The sequence below is a fragment of the Gallus gallus genome, chromosome 11 (assembly GCF_016699485.2).
Source record: "Gallus gallus isolate bGalGal1 chromosome 11, bGalGal1.mat.broiler.GRCg7b, whole genome shotgun sequence".
Classification (NCBI taxonomy): Eukaryota; Metazoa; Chordata; class Aves; order Galliformes; family Phasianidae; genus Gallus; species Gallus gallus.
This window is the reverse complement of record NC_052542.1, coordinates 3,004,283-3,021,560: the sequence shown is the minus strand read 5'-3', so window position 1 is coordinate 3,021,560 and position 17,278 is coordinate 3,004,283. Positions and strand designations below refer to the sequence as shown.

At 40.1% G+C, this 17,278-nt stretch overlaps 1 protein-coding gene across 4 annotated transcripts in view; it reads left to right on the top strand.

Annotated features, from left to right (window-relative positions):
• The window catches only part of NFATC3 (nuclear factor of activated T-cells 3), a 61,056-nt gene that overhangs the window by 1,680 nt on the left and 42,098 nt on the right, over window positions 1–17,278 (top strand). For 2 of the 4 annotated variants that reach the window (XM_015292363.4, XM_015292362.4), the window contains exon 2: window positions 13,916–15,047. In XM_015292363.4, coding sequence (XP_015147849.1) covers window positions 13,916–15,047 — 1,132 coding nt within the window. Of the gene's footprint in view, window positions 1–11,146; window positions 11,254–12,859; window positions 13,479–13,915; window positions 15,048–17,278 lie in introns of those variants that run through there. The other 2 variants (XM_025154245.3, XM_046899619.1) reach the window with 2 other exon arrangements.

Here is a 17,278-nt window from a genome sequence, read left to right as displayed (position 1 = left end):
AATTGGAAATTTTCCTTTTTCCCCTCATCTGAGTATAATAGATGAACAGAAACTTTTAGATCTCCTGAAGGAGATTATTTAGACCACATATGTCATAGCCCTATATCGCTAGCTTCAGTGATGATGACAGTTATGTGGAAAAATGAGCATAAGGGTTTTTTTTTTCCTAATAGAAGGTCATGTTAAACATGTAGGTCACAGGGAAAGGTACTTAATTTGGAATAAATAATGTTCAAATTTCCAAGTCTCTTGGGATCACCTGAAGACAAGTTTTTGTGCTTCATGCTGTATCTCTGGATGTTTGGGATCGCATCCCTGTGAAAGAAGTGTTGGGTACAAAGTTCCTGCATAAATAGCACAGAAATCTATATTAATGCTTTCATTTGTGCTGAGGTTACTGTAGTGTTAGTATTTAATTATTCTGGATATGTATGTATTTATAAGGTTTTTTAATTTTAGTTTTTGACTTTTTAATCAAAAGTAAGAAAACGTGAGCTGTTCTTTCATGTAATGTACTTCTGATTTCTGAACTACTACAGAGATGCTGATCTCAGGCTGGAGATTACCTTTTTGTGTGACTCTAAAAGGATAGTAGGAGACGTTAAAGCAGCCTGTTTTCCAGGTTAATACACAGAGCAATTTCAGTGGTTTTCAGAACACTTGAACCAGATTACTTAGTTTTGTGCTAAGTGGCAGAAAATGGGATTGGTGTTGTGCGGCAGTGCTTGCACATTTAGTCTTAAAGTTGCAGTTTGCACTGATTGGGGGGGGGGGGGGGGGGGGGGAATGCATGAAGGATGGTTCAAAGGTGCTTAGAAGTGTGTATTCTGATACTGCAGTCTGCAGCATACTTCATTTAAAATCAGAGGGATTGCTCATTTCATATGCCTTATGTACTGTTGTACAAATTTGGTTGTGTTCAGAAGCGTCTCAGGTAATTGTAAATGGTGATAAGGTACTGAGTGCCTTCTGTAGCGCCTTCCTCTCTGGTAGTTTAGTGTCTGTGTCCCAGAGAAGCAGCAAGGGATTGCTTTCATCTGACAGCATTCAGCAGCCAGCACAGGTGGTGGAGTTCTGGGGACTGATGAGCTTTGTCTTTCTGACAGAATAATCCGGGCCTTCAGTGATAGAGCACTCTGAAGTGAACCGAATCCCTTTGCTGCAGAACTGTTCTGTTAGTTGCAGCAGCATCTTATTGCATCTTGCCATATTCTGTCAGTTGCATTGAGGTCCTGTGCAGTCTTGTATGATAGACTGTCAAATAAGTGGCTTTGTCAAATGTATTAGGTGTCTGCACCTTTTTACTAAAAAGAGATAGGGAGATTTTTGAGATGTTTGTATTTGATACTTGAATTAAAAAAACAAAAGAATACTTCTTTCCTGATGCCCCTACCCCGCCTGCCCCCACTATTTCAGTGCAATTCGGGGTAATTTTGAGAAGTTTGAATTTTGAATTTATTAGGTGTTAAGCAAATAAGCGTAATGGTCTCCGTGCTGCTGTTAAAGGCTCATCTGTTGAGGATGAAGTTCACTGTTGAAATACTGAGCTGTGCAAAAGGGAGCAAGGATGAGTTGCTCTGCTGTTTCTTCAACTGAATTTTTATTTTCAGAGTTTATCTTCTGTTTCAAAACCTGTATTTTTTACGAGGGAATGGATCTTTAAGGAACTCTGGGTATGCAGTACTAGGCTGGGTCTTCAGGATCTTGTAAAGTTCTGTACCATCCAAAATTATTTCTTGTTGGTATGTGAAATGTGGGGTGGTTTAAAATCAGAGGCTGCAAGCTGTTCAATATCCAGAAAAGAAATTATTTCATTAGGAAATACAGACAGTTGAGTGGTTGGCACTGCAGTTCAGAGGCCTGCAGAAGCTCTGTAAGAGCGAGAGGCAGGCTGAGGCTTGGTTACCCAGAGGAATGGAGCAATGTGGCTGCCCTGACTCCCCAGCCTTTTGTTCCTCAGTTATGGAGAAGTTCCTACTACCTGCTTGCTTTCAGTATAGCTAGTCATCCTTTGTCACTTTTTGTTTGTTTTCGCCAGATTTAACTGCTTTACTGTGAAAAGTAAAATATTTTTTCCTTGGAGTTTTTGTTCATAATATCTGTTTTATTTTCTTGCAAACTGTGAAAAAACCTGAAAAAAAATTCTGCATATTTTCCATGACTTGATATTTGGTTAAGTAATACTGTTTAGTAATCTTGTTACTGGTATATTATTTCTCACAGTCTTCCTTACCTCTTGAGAAGAAAACAGACGGAGTTGTGGGTTGTTTGATTTACTTTGTTCTGTTTTTGTGTCCCAGTTTGGTGATGAATTTAGTGACAATTCAGAATGCCTTTGTTAGCTGGAGCCTTGCTCCACTGAAGGACACTGTAACTGGACTTGACTCTTCAGTTTATTTGAAAGCTTCCATGCTTCTGTGCTACTTCAGTTTTTTTTTCTTCTAGCTTAGAGCCATTAACTTACTGGTTCAAGGCAGTATCCAAATACCAATACACATTATGCCATCGTGAATATTAAAGTAATACCATATTTTCTTTTGAAGGCTTCTGTATTTGTCCTTCTTTTCCTGTGAGCACGTCGAAGCTCCTTGGGCTGCTCTGCAGGTCCTGCTGCCTGAGTGCTCCAAAGTGATGTCTGCCACTGCATTGGCCTCAGGAACTCAGCAGTTCTGTGCAGCAAAAGTGGGCACTACATGAGAGTCTTTTAATTTAGGAGTGTAGTAGAAAAATATTAGAACTGATGACTTGTACTGAAAAAATACTGTAGTACTAGTCTTTATAGCTTTGCTTTGATCACTGATATCTAAAGTATCCTACACTTCTTCAATGTGTATTCGTGACGTTGTTGTCAGAGGCTGTTGGTAGAGAGTAGGAGACAGGCTAAAATGTTTATAGAAGTTTGTAGTGTGCTTGAACTTTTTGTTCTTTTCCCTAAGATGGTGTTTAAGGTAGGCAAAGCTAAGAAAGTCAAGTTGTGGTAGGAAAATAGTCTCATAATTAGACAGCGTGGAAAATGGAGGGCTGAATGCTGGCAGTTGTTGTGCACTCAAGGTGTGAGCCGAGCAGGGGCTGCTGTTGCTGACATCCTTTCTGTGGCTGCGTACTTCTGGCCCAGAACTGCCACAAAGTCTGCTTTTCTTCACCAGGAGCAACTCATGGGATGCGATCTGCTGAAGTCTTTTTAAGAGAACATCTTTCTACACACCTCATAAGCCCTTGTAGTCTGTTTAGATTTGATTGTCTGTGGGTAGCACAGAAAGTCTTTGCACAAGATGGTAACTCTGAGGTTAATAGGTATAATTTGAGCTATCCATATAAATACAGCAGTCCATGTGGGTCTATAAATGTTTGCTGTACAAAAGAGGGCTCCTGAGTTAATGCCAACATCAGCTGGTACAAGAAAGAAATGAATGAACAAGTAAGTAGCTTGAGTCTGTTTCTTTTTTTTTTTTTTCCCCCCCTAGAGGTAAACCAAAATATTTGTTTATTAGATATTGAGCACTAAGTATATTACAGTAGGAACCACCAATTGAGGGGAAGTTTAATTACTGCCACTGTTTTATTTCACAAGGTGGTGATTTCTGTGATGTGCACGTAGAAGGCATGGGGCATGATGCAAATCATGCATGGGCTGTGGTTATATAACCTGCTGGTGGAGGGCAGGGGAGCCAAGCAGCTGCAGCTGGCTGAAAATAAAGGGTCTGTGACATGGCCCTTGTGACATGGAGATAACAGAGAGGTACTGAGGAAGTACCAAAGGAAAATTTGTATTGAAATGAAATCTGGTATCAATTAAGTCAGAGTTGCCTGGGCTACCACTAAAACAGTAATCATGGGAGGCTGACACATTCAGATGTGTTGCTTCTTTCCATATTATGCTCACTATATGAAGTCTCCCCTGTTTGAATGAAGCTTGACCAGAATGAGACCATTTGGTGAACTACCCAATTCTTGTGTGTGCTGTTGCAAGGCAGTTGTAGTTGCACATGATCTAATGTCATAACTTTCATGGTTTGGCATATGGTTTGGCTAACTGCATTGTACATCGAGGCACACTAATGCACAACTTTCAGAAAGATCACTAGATTGGCCAAATGTCACTTATTTCATGTGAGCATTCATCCTCACATGGCACTCTGTTCTCCCTCCTCCCATCTGGATGTTGGGCACAGCATGAGACAGGAAATGCTGAGAGCTGGGTTGTGGAAGATTGTCGTGGTGCAAAAAACATTTGTGCCAGTACTTGATTCTTGAAGATTTCTGAATGCTGGAAATTAACTTTCTTTAAGGAGAAAGTAGCTCTCTACTTAAAATGTGACTGTCTTTTTTCCTTTTTGTTTGTATTCTACAGCTGCAAGCAGTTGATCATATTGCACTAGAGGACTAGTTAAGTAAAGCTGCTGTTGAACGAATGAGAAATAAGAGTAGATTGGGCCCTCGTCAATAGTAAGCAGCAATTTGGCTGTTGACAGCAGTAACGTAAATACAGGAGTTGTTGCCTAAAGCTGCCCTAGCGGGCCAGAGAAGTACATGGAGCAGTGCTGGCACTCAGCCCAGCCTGTAAAGCAGCATCCAGGTCCGTACATTTGTCCAGGCATGCCGTGTGGGGTTCGGATGACAGTGGAATTTAAGATGACTGAAATGATCAGTAGGGCTAGGTGAAATGGCAAAGCAGGAGCAAGCTTATTCACGAGTCAGTGTTCTGTTCTGCCTTTAGAACTCCCATTTCTATGGGTTTTTGTGAAACGCTGGCAACGTGGGTTGTATCGAACGTTGTAAAGCTGTTCAGTCTGAGGACCTGCCAAGCTGATCGGTAAGCAGGCTGGCTTTCTATATGGGGGCTGCGTGTCTCGGCAGTTAACCAAACAGCTGAACTTAATCATTTATGGCTCCTCTGGCTGAATATCCCACTGACATCGCGTGCTGTGGATTCTTTTCAGGCAGAGGATGATGGGGTGATGGAAATTGTTTTCCTTAGGTTTTGAGGAGGTCTAGGTTTTGTTTTTAGATACTTGGGGAAGTGGGAGGAAAAAAGAAGTCCTGTTTGGTTTTGCTTTTCTTTTTTTTTTTTTTTTTAAAGCAGGAATAAATACTGTGTAAAAGACAGTTGTAGGTGAACATATGGGCAGGTACCTGCAGCTAATTCACCACCCCTAGAAATGTAGAATCTCATTGTTAGCGTTTGTTTAAAAAATTGCTCCTTAGATTCATCTTCACTTCTAAAGATGAGAAATAGTTTTAACAAAATATTGCTAGTTGAGGCTGAATTTTCTGAATGTTTAACAAGTTTGTTGAGGGAAATATTCAGAATATTCCTTTACTTCTTGGTCCTTTCAAATCTAGATTTTTGTGTTTTGGATATGAGCTTATTCGGGACTGCAGGAGGTAAAAACCTTGAATTCGTTTCTTAACAAGAATCTGTGTTCTGTGACTGTTAACTTTCATTTTTAGTAGCCAGTGCTGTGAGAAATAGTTTCTTTTATTCTGTTTTTTAAATTGTTTTATATTGTTTTGAGCAAACAGAAAAATGGGAAGATCGCTGACAGATAAATTCAGTGATGAGCAGCCATTGTGCTGTGCCACAGAGGGAATATGAACTGTGAGTGGGAGTAGTTGGAACAACAGCACAAAGTATTACCTTCTAACTAAATTGATTTACAAAGTTCTTGCATCACCCAAAATGAAACCCACACCAAAAACAGAATCTCAAGCTGATGGTGAATTCAGGATGCTGTTATTAACTGTGACAGTGGTTTGCCACTTATGAATGCATAAAGGGCTGAAATAACGTCTACCATTATTTATAAGCATGCATATGTACTTTAAGTAAAATGTAGGTGTTTCCTAAGTCATGGACACAAAGGAGCAGCAGAGATGGTGTAACAACACAATTACAGAAGGTTTTAGTGGACAGCCGTACTCAAGTGACAATGCAAGAAGAGAATGTGTGGTTTGATGCAAAGAGCCACTGGAAAATCTGCCAGCATTTTGTATTGCGTACAGCTTCTTTAAATTAGATCAGAGTTCCTTTGGTTCATCGGTGTAAATTATCAGGTCTAAGTGTTCAAGCAGCAGCTGCTAGTACCTTTTGTATTGCTTAGCATTTCTCCTGGCGGGGGGAGGATTTGTTTTTAAGCTGATTAGGTGCCGTATCTGGTGAGGCCTCTGCTCCTGCTGGAATAAACATAAGTTATTTAGGACTCTACAAAGAAATATATAAGTTCCAGGGTTTGCATGTGGCACAGTCATGTTCTTCCTTATGATGTGGGGATCATTCTGAAAGTTGCTGGAAAAATTGGTGTTCTTTCTCTGCCTCAGTGTTCACTTGGCTGTTGCGTTGGCTTCCCCTTGTCTGTTCCCCTGAGCACCTGCTAGGCTGTTAGTCTCATTTCTGCCCATTATACCACATCAGTCAGTTAAAAAGGGAATTCAAGGGGTTGCTAATCCATCACTGGTGTGAGCACTTCTCATTCTGGCTCATTTCAGTCTCTCTTTGAAATTTGTGTATGTAAAGTTTACATATTAATGAGTTGAAGCACTGAGTTATTTGTAGGGCAGGGTTGCCAGTGGCAAAATAAAAGGGTTTGTCCTCTGTAGTGCTGCAGGACAGCAGCAGAAGTACAGTGGGGCTTTGCAGAGGTGCGAGCTGTTCCCAAATTAGTTTGCTCAGATCCCATCAACACCAATCTCAGCATCTGTGTCATGCTCTGTTTGAACAGAAAGAGGAATGCCCCCAGTTCTGCCTTCCCTTCTCATACTGTATAATTTAGCTTCTCCCTGCTCAAACTTTTTGCCTTCAATTCTTGTGTTTGTTTTCAACAAGCTTTCTCAAAGGCCAAAACCTATGTCATCGTGCTTTCCTGTAAACTAAGATACTCATTTTCTTGCATACTTCTGTGTTGGGTGTGTTGTTTTTATTTTGCTGTGGCCTTATTTAAGTGCTCTGGTCTTGAAAAGTCAGCTTCTCTGCGGTGCTTGCTTTGGGACTGAGGCAGACAATAAACCTGGAAGTCTCAGTATAGATCAGGCTGCCATCAATAAGCTTATGGGTGTTAGAAGTTGGCCAGTGCAGTCATGTAGGCAGTTAGGTGACAATTTCAGTTTCTAGATAGAGCATTAACCAGGGAGAACGCTTTATGAAGTCTTTTAGGTTTGCCCCCAGAAGTGAGTTGGGTTGTGAGTGATAAGTCAGCTTACAGCACCAACAACCCAGACAAACCTTTGGCCAGCAGCACATAATTCCCCTTTTCTCCTCAGCCACTTACTGTCATTTTGTCTTTATCATCACTCATCTTCCTGTAGTGAGGCGCAGCACAGCAGTTTTAGAGTGCTCAGTCTTCTCTTGGTCCCTACATCCACACGTACTAGATGCTCAGGTAGTGCAGGGCTAAGATCTTTCACAATGTCTGATAACTGAACAGGCAAAATAACTGTACTTTATCTGGAAAAGAGCAGTAACAACTACGTGTTATTAACTGCCGTGTGGAGGTATTGCACCATTTACAGAATCTCTGAACTGCTTGGGTCATGTTGAGCTGACTTTCAATCTTACACTGAATGATGGATGTGACTTCAGACTGGAGGGCAGTAGCTTCCCTTTGGCTGTGAGGATCCGGTGCCCTAAAGTAGGATGTCCTCTTGAGTGACGCACCCACAGAGGGAAAAAGGGAAGCGAAGAGCAGCCTTGGAACTTGCAGATTTTTAAAGCAAGAAGTAAATATTTTTTTCACATGTTATGAATATTAATGGACAATCCTTAAACACTGATTCACAGGCTTTAAAAAGCTTTCGCTTAAAAGCTTGCTTCTTAATCAGCAGAAATACCAGGAGAGGTTGAGAAGGCACAGGTATAAGCAGTGCCTCATGCTTCCGGTTGCTGTTTTCTGTTCTTGTAACTGAGAATGACAGTCCTGTTGAAGCTTACTGCTACAAGCTGGGTTTTTTGCCTGCTTTTTACATTGGTCTAATCAGCATCTCTCAAAGCACTTTGCAGTGAAAGATTAGGAAAACTTGTATTTTAAAAACATGGAAGAAAGTAGCAAACTGAATTAATCTCTGTTGAGAAACAAGTACGTAATTGTTGGAACATGCTTATGGCTTAAGTAGATGCATTTGATTTTCATGTTTATTTAGTCTTTTTTATGTGCCAAATAAAATTTAATGACTGTTATTTCCCTATTTGGATCTGAATTCTGTTATGTGAGGGTGAGGCTTGATGTGTGTTACTCCATGGACAGCCATTCCAGTTTAAATGTTGTGCCAGGCTGTGGCCTAAGGCTTTAACTGCATGTTACATTTTTATTTGGTAGTGCAGCCACCTGCGGTTCCTGTCCTGGTTGCTTGTTTCTCCATATGTCCTAAGGCTTATGTTACTGCACTGTAAATCAGATTGCCAAAATCATCTGGGTTAAAAATACGTCTCTTCTCATTGCCCTTCCCCCTTTGTGTGGGTGGGTGGGCAGTTACTGCTGAAAAAACCTAAGGTGAAGCTCCACCCTGCCAGCCTGTCTGTTCTTTTTTTAATGCAGTGTCAGTTGTAAACATTTGATATGCTGTATGATTCTCTTGCTTCAACTACTGCAGCTTTGTTACTGTTCTGTGGTTCTACTGAGGACAGCTAATTCTCATCCAGACTACAATTTGGAAGCTTCCACTGTAGAAAAGATTGTTTTTCTTGCACATTTCCATTGTCGTTGCTTAACATGAGAAGATGAGTAAAATTGATGAGTGAAATTCTGATGGCCATGACAGAGCTGCCTCTAGCATATGTGAGTGAAAGAAGTACATTTATTTTTGTCCTTTTTGAGTTGTCAGACATGCATGAAACAGAGCACAGAATCATCAAACAGGGAGAACTCCTTTACAAAATGAGGTTGATGTAAATCATCTCTTTCCTGAAAGCTTTGCACTACTGTTCTGTGTTTTTGTAAGCTTGGAGTGTAAAGAGGTGTTTTTCATCTGCTCCACATTGTCACTTTAATTGTTTTAACAATTTATGCTTTTTTATTACCATATTTGGTGGCTTACTAGTCAGTTCTACTCCTTTATAAACAAACATGTGGCTGTGTTTCTCAGGGTTTTTTTGAGTTGGTCATTTTTAAGCTGCCTGCTAGAACTGATTAAGCTAGTCAGAAGACAGAAATTGTCTCTGGAGAACTAGCAGGTTGCAATGGAAAACTGGAATGAAATACCCAACTGTAGAGATTTAACATGGTAATGTACCAATGAGAACTCTGATCAGTTGTGGTTTTAAGTGCATGATAGGAAAACAGTGGTTCTTGAGTATTTTCTGTTCTTTGTGAAGATTGAGACTCTTCTTTCACCCAAAGAAAGAAGACTGCAGCTTAGCATGATATTGACATTTTAGAAATGGAGTTACATACACTCTTTGTTCACATTAACAGATATTTTTGTGGCATTCTTGTAATACCATCAGGTTTGGAAAGAGATGATGGTGACTGACTTTGGCAGACCTGAAAAACAGAAGAGGTTGTCATTTTCTTTTTAAAGTTTGGGAATGGAGATGGAGATTATGTGATTTATGTTAGAACACAGATGATGTCTGTGGCGGTGCTCAAGTCTTTCCTAATGCTATTTAAAGGACTTGATTACTGATCCTGTTTTCACAGTAGCATTTTTTATAAGACCTAGGTCGTGTTGCACTTGCTTAGTACCTTATCACATCTCCTATTGTCTGAACCTGTTTGTTTATGGGCTTACAAACCTAGGATAATAAAGTAGTTTGAATGTATTTGGCATGGGGCTTGTGTTCAGATAGTAGTTGCCTACAGTTGATAGTAGTTGTGTTTGATAGTAGTTGACCTTCCTTCTCTGGAGAAATCTGGCTCGTTGCACAGCTGCACATAAGCATGTGCCAGTACGTGGCTGAGCAGTGAGCAACTGGTGGGCCAGCATAACTAGTCCTGAATGTGCAGTCTGATGCAGCAACTGGTGAGCAAAGTGCACTTCAGAAACAGTTGTTCTGCATATTATTTCTTTATATTCCCTGGTTACGTTGAAGTGTAGTTAACAGCTTAGTCAGAGACAAGCCAGTGCTGTTCTGACAGTGAGCGGAAGCTGCTATACACCAGCCTGCTTCTAGACGGTCACAAATGTGCGCTCACAATGATAGCCTGCCCAGCTCCCATTGGTAAGGAGTGGCACAGGCACCCGATGTCGAATTGCATTGCAGGTCTGCAGCTTTGTATAGCTGTTACTCACTTCTTGGATGTGGGAGATACACTGCCTTTTATGTTCTCCGTAGTAAATATGTTCTCAGCAGGGTGTGGAAGAGGGCTTTGCTGTGCTGCTGAAGACTCACCGGCTTCTGTGTGCGTGGCAGTGTTAAATGCCTCAGTAAGCTGAAGCAAAGCTGAGCTGCTTTCTGCATTGGCTACCCAAAAGATCTTCCATTGTAAAACAAAATTAGTTTGACGTGATTTTGTTCGTAACAGACATTGACTTCTTGTTTTGTTTCCCTGTCGTCTTTTTAAATGCTAACTGGAACAAATTACTCCTATAATTGAAGTTAAACTGATTGGTCTGTAGTTCTTCAGTGGTCCTTAACCTTTTATTCAGTCCAGTTTTCTTCACTCTGCATTACTATTAGTTTTGTTAATTTACTTGTTTGACTTCATAAAGAAAAGACATTTAACATCTGCCCTTTCAAGGTCATGGCAGACTTCTGATACAGATGGCAGTGCTTTTTGCTTAGTCTTCGTGTGTTGCTATATCTGTCTACCTAGCATCTTGCCCCCATGTGTTTGTGGTATTTTTTTATGCTCGACTTTACTAATCTGATTTATTTTGTTTCTTGAATAGCTCCTTCACATATGTACAGGTTGGTGAAGGCCTCACGACTTGTCTGACTTTCACCTTGCCCCCTTATCATGATTACTGGGGTATAGTAGGTCTCCTATTAAGATTGCCGATGTCCATGATTCTATTTTTGCTTTGGGCTTCTTTGTAACTCCATTTTGCCCTGTACTTGCCTTTTTTGGAACTTCTGTGAGTTTATTTATCTTCTGCTTTCTTGAAGCTCTGCATTGGATTTGTTTTTCTGAGCTATTGTCTCCATTTTATGGATTGTCAGTCTTTCTCTTCTCCTTCCTCCCCCCCGTTTTTTTTTTTTTTTTTTTTTTTTTTGCCCAAGTTGTATTTGTCTTTGTAGGTTGATTTGTTCCTTCCTTTTAGTTAGGGGGCTCATCCAGATCAAATTCTCCCTACAGTTAATATGACAGAAGAAAATTGTTGGTAAGTCGTTTAGTAGAATTCATAAGACACATTGTGTAAGTCCCAGGTTGTTGTTTGTATAAGCAACTAACAGATTATTTTAACACGTGACTATAACGGGAGAGAGTTGGAGGATGGTCCCAAACTAAGATAAAGCTGTCTGTTTATTGATATTGTCCAAGAGTGGTTTGGTGACTGTAGACTTCAAAATACATTGTTTCCACAGTCATAAGCATGCTGTTGGAGGGTGGGATGTTTGTTAGATTTGTAGGCCTTACTCCAGGTGTCTGGCTTCCTGTTTTTGTAGTGTGCACATGGGATAATGGGAGAAATGGTGCCAGCTCATTAGAGGCAGTTTGTCATGGAGCAGGAACGTCAAAGCTGGGCTCAGGGAACATGCCTGCCTTTCTCCCGCAGGCCTTCCCAGCCTGCACTGATGTTCCTGTGCTCTTTCAATCTTTCCACCTCAGCTCTGTGAAACGTGAATTCTGAATGTACCTGTGCATTTTGTAAACCCAGTGACACTGAAAGAGAAACTGTCTCAAGTATTGTAAGATTTCTTGATTATTGCAGCAAGAGAAATAAATAAGGCTCTTTGCGTTGCCAAGAGTTGTAACCCAGTAGTATACTGCTGCTGTTCCTAAAGCAGTTCGTGATGGTAAATGGTTAAACACAGGACTGTTGTTTTCCTATAACTTTTTTCATATTATTTCAAAATTTATCTGTGTTTCATTTCTAACTTTCAAGTAGCTGGATAAATGCTTAATAATTTAAGTCATCCTTTTATCAGGATTGCTTTTTTTCTTTCTTGACCAACTGTCCTAATACTAAATTATAGAAAAAAGACATCTGTGACCCTGCATATGAATATACCAGTAAATGTGGAAAATCTGTAACTAATTACTGTTTGCATTTTATGTTCTGTGATGGAAGCAGCACAAGAATTTTTTTTTTTTTTCACCCAAATAAATTATTACAAAATCTTCACTGTGGAGAAAAGACAGAGAAATGTGGTTCTGACAGTGTTCAGTGTAGTGACCTTTTGCTAATTACTTGTGTGACAGGCAAGGTAGTCCCTTTGTAGTGTCGTGATGCTGTTAGTATATGCATATTTATAAAGCAGCATATAATAGTCTTTTGTGCTCTTAAAACACGTAATAATAGTAATAGCATAGTTATATAACAAGTGTTATGTAATGACTCTGTAATATTACATATCAAATCATACAGTACTGAGTATTACTCTTAAATGCATTTTTGTGCCTCTTTCAGTATAGAGTTATAGTCTGTTCCTTGGTAGCAGTATGCTTTGTTTCCACTTGAAAATGCTTTCTTCTTGTCTCTGAGGAGATGCTTTCTTTTTTTTTGTTTCTGAATAATGTCTTTTAGTTAATTTCATGCTGATTGCTCTAAATGAAACTTAGAATAGAATGACTTGATTAACATCCTACATTTTTTTTTTTTGTTCATCATGGAGAAGGCTAAAATACATGGCTTCCTGTCTGGGTGCTTTATTTGATTGTGAGAGTAAATTTATTTAAAACCATCTTCATTTCAAGTAGCAAGGCAGCAATTTGAGGGGCAGTGTTTAAACATTGGGTAGGGTAAATGTGTATCTTCTTAAATGAGCAGAAGTTTCTGCTGGGCTGTGTAAAAAGAGGGATTTTCTGCTTGATGGTAACCTCTAATGAATCTTGAAATCTGAAAAGGTTGGGGAAGTGTTACTATCCTACTTGAGATCCCATTCACAAGGGAAAAGAAATGAATAGGAGTGGTCACGAAATAAGGGGAAAGGTGCTTTCTCTAGTCATTTCCAAGACAAATATCTCATATGGGCACTTAATACTGAGAAGCAGGGTGAGAGTACCTGCTTTGGTTCTGTGAGACGAAGTTGCTGAATCCATCACAATTACATGCTTTTCTTTGGAGTATTTTCTGTTTCGGTTAAGTTTGTGAGATCTGAGACTGTTTTGTTTTGCCTTTTTTATGCTGGCTAGCTTTCGCTCAAACTTCATGAGACTTGAAAAAATGCTGTTCTATGGGATGGCTGCTTGGCAATTTTCTAGGCAACCAAAAAGACCTTTGGAATGAGATTCTTTGTACTATATTTAATAACATTTCTTGCTAGGCCTCCTTGCAGTTATCTGTTACCTTCATTGAAGCTTGAGTCACTGGAAGATACTTCCTGATGTTAAAGGAGATAAATATTACGCACGTCCTATTCCAGTGCTTACAATTATTGACTAGTGAGTTTGCAGAAAGTGTCATATTTGTTTATATTCATGTTAAGATGATCAAGCATTTGATTATGATAAAACAATTAATAAGTGAATAAATTGAAAATAGTTATGGAAGATGATGATTGAGTTGAGCATTCCATATTAGACCCTTTCAAGATTTTAAACCCATGTTCTTTATATATTACATATTCAGCTACTGAAGATGCGGATAAACTGCAGAGTCTGGTTGAAAGCAAGATTTACGAAGGAAAACTTAACTCATAGTCATATGCATAAATATGTAAATGGGAGGGATCTAAAATAATTAGCTTTATTTTTTGTGTCTAGTATAATGAGAAATGTGTAAGGTGTTGAAAACAGGACACGTCTGGGAAACAGGAGTTTCATGACGTTTTTGAAGTAATGTACTCTGATTCAGTTCCTCTTCTTTGTTTCTTTTTCAGATCTCGAGTCTGATGACTGTGCATCCATATACATCTTTAATGTAGACCAGCCATCATCTTCTGTAAATCAGCCAATTTGTATTCCTCGCCATGGACTGCAGTCTCACTCCTCTCCTCTGTCACCACCCGCAAGACTTCAGAGTCATAAGAGCTATGAAGGAACTAGTGAGGTACCAGAATCCAAATATAGTCCACTAGGTGGACCCAAACCCTTTGAGTGCCCCAGTATTCAGATTACTTCTATTTCACCTAACTGTCATCAAGGGATTGAAGCCAATGAAGATGAGTTGCTCACAAATGGCACAGAAAATGAGTATATGGAAAGGCCTTCACGGGACCATCTCTATCTTCCTCTTGAGCCATCATATAGGGAATCATCCCTTAGTCCAAGCCCTGCCAGCAGCATTTCCTCCAGAAGTTGGTTTTCAGATGCTTCCTCTTGTGAGTCAATTTCCCATGTTTATGATGACGTAGACTCAGAGCTAAATGAAGCAGCTGCTCGATTTACCCTTGGCTCTCCTCTGGCCTCTCCTGGTGGTTCGCCAAGAGGTCCTAGTGATGAATCTTGGCAACAGCCTTATGGATTTGGGCATGCCTTGTCACCCAGACAGTCTCCCTGTCATTCTCCTAGAACTAGCATTACAGATGAAAATTGGCTAAGCCCTAGACCAACATCAAGGCCCTCCTCAAGACCTACATCCCCCTGTGGGAAACGGCGACACTCCAGTGCTGAGATTTGCTACGCTGGTTCTCTCTCTCCTCACCATTCTCCAACTCCATCACCTGGTCATTCTCCCAGAGGAAGCATAACAGAAGACACATGGCTAAACACTTCCATTCATAGCGTGCAAGGTCTTAATTCTGGCCTTTCACCATTTCAGTGTTGTACAGAGACTGATATTCCTCTTAAAACAAGAAAGACCTCAGAGGATCAGACTGCTACTTTGTCTGGAAAAATAGATATCTGCCCTGAAGAACAAGGTAACTTATCATCTTCCCTTGAAAATGCAGTAGATGACTGCTCTGGTTCTCAACACACCTTGAAAAAAGATTTGCCCGGAGACCAATTTCTGTCTGTTCCTTCACACTTTACTTGGAACAAACCAAAGCCTGGTCATACTCCTATATTTCGGTAAGTTGTAAGAAAATATGTAAGTCCTTCAGAAGGTTTCCTTCCAATGCATCCTATGTAGGCATGTTAATGTGCTTATATTTCTATGATATATTAAGGCTTCTAAAAGAAAACTTCTTGTAGGCAGGTAGATGTTATAATTAGAAAAAAGCAAGTTGGGACTCCAACTTTTGTTTCTTTTAAAAAAATACAGTAGATACACTATAACATAGGAACTGAATTTATTTAAATACAGGTTGTTTCTGTTTGTGTACAGAGCCCAGCTAAATGAAATGTCTGCAGTTTCTGTGCATGCTTACATTTTAAGCAGTTGCATCTAATCTGAACAGTTAACATTTTAATACAACTGAGGTGCATAAATAAAAGAGCATGGCCAGCAGGTTGAGGGACGTTATCCTCCTCCTCTACTCTGCCCTGGTGGGACTGCATCTGGAGCACTGGGTCCAGTTGTGGTCTCCTCATTTCAAGAAAGACAGAGAACTGCTGGAGAGGGTCCAGTTGAGGGCCACAAAGATTATAGGGGCCTGGAGCATCTCCCTCATAAGGAAAGGTTGAGAGCCCTGACTGTTCATCCTGCAGAAAAGAGGGCTGAGAGGAGGTCTTATCAATGTTAATAAATATCTAAAGGGTGGGAATCAAATGGATGGGACTAGGCTTTTTGGTGGTGCACCATGACAGAACAAGGGGCAGTGGGCACAAACTGGAACATAGGAAGTTCCATACGAACATGGGGAGAAACTTCTTTACTGTGAGGGTGATGGAGTGCTGGCACAGGCTGCCTGGAGAGGTGGTGGAGTCTCCTTCTCTGGAGGTATTCAAACCTGCCTGGACACTTTCCTCTGTAACCTACTGTAGGAAACCTGCTTTAGCAGCAGGGTTGGACTAGAAGATGTTCAGAGGTCCCTTCTAGCCCTGACTGCTCATTTTATAAAAACTGTGACAACACAAAAGAGGTGGAGGTTTCATTTCCTTTTATTTTCACTTGCTTCTTTGGGTTGATAGAATTCTACAAATTGGGATAGAGAAAATACATTTGCATGTCATGCTGAAAGCCATCTAGAAGGAATTCCTTTCTGAGCTTTGGCTACAAAGGTATTTTCTAACAACGTGATGCTGAGTTAATTGGGTCTTGTCCTTGTGTAGTTGTGGCGTGCTTGCAGGAAAATTTGTGGAGACTCGGTAGAAGAAACTAGTTCAGCTGGAGGAAGAATTCACTCTTCCTCCTTCCCATTCTGTTATTTTTTTAGGTGGAGCAGGTCTGTGATCTGTGTGACCACAGAGCCGCTGGGACCTGTTGGTCACAACAGTGCAGTAGGTAGAGTAGAAATGAGAACTGAAGTAACATTGCTACTGACTGGGTAGCTATTGCAATTACTCAGCTAAAATTATCTGCTTTCTTCCTGAACCTGTTTGTTGCTCTGCTAGGTTTGAAAAGCAAGGAGTAGAGGGGTGCTGGAAGGTGAAGCTATCCTGGTTTTGCGTAGATATTTTCTAATAATGTTAGGTTAGTGTATGTAAAACAGTTATCCGTATAAAAACATGCTGTAGGCTTAAATGTTGGTGTTCCTGTACTACTGTGTACTGATTTGAAAATAAGGGATTGAAATTGTGTCATTCTGTAGAGGCAGTGCTTAAGATTAGTTCTTCAGGGGACATAGTAGATGAAGAGATCAATGTAGTGAATGAAGCAATTTCTTAGCAGGGGATAGGGGGAAAGCAAAAGCAAGAGCTAATGATTGACTTAATCCAGAATGTCAGAATTTATTTAAAAGCTGGTACTTCTCAAAAATATAAAATGGGCATACGTGCAGAAGAAGGTAAAGACCAAATTTATTGAAAAGTAAACTGAACAAAACAAGCAGTGTACCTTTGCTGCCCAAAATATACCAAGTATTGAATTAGTGGTTACATTAGCAGCTGTATCCTCAGTGAAATGTTGAACTACTTAGTATTTGTAGCCTGTTCCACTAGTGCAGTGAGACTGTGTGACTTCAGGATATTCAAATGTTTCATCATAAACTATTTTCATGTTGATGCTCAGGAAGTAGGGAAGCTCATTTCACTGCTGTTTTATGAATAAAAATGAAACAGAGGGAAATCTCATTGATGCAGTCTATGACAGCAAACAAAAGCAGGCATCTCAGTAGTCATAAGTTAAATACTAATTGCAATTCATGTATTTATTATATATTACACGTAGGTAGCTCTGAAAGTAATGCTTCCTATTTATT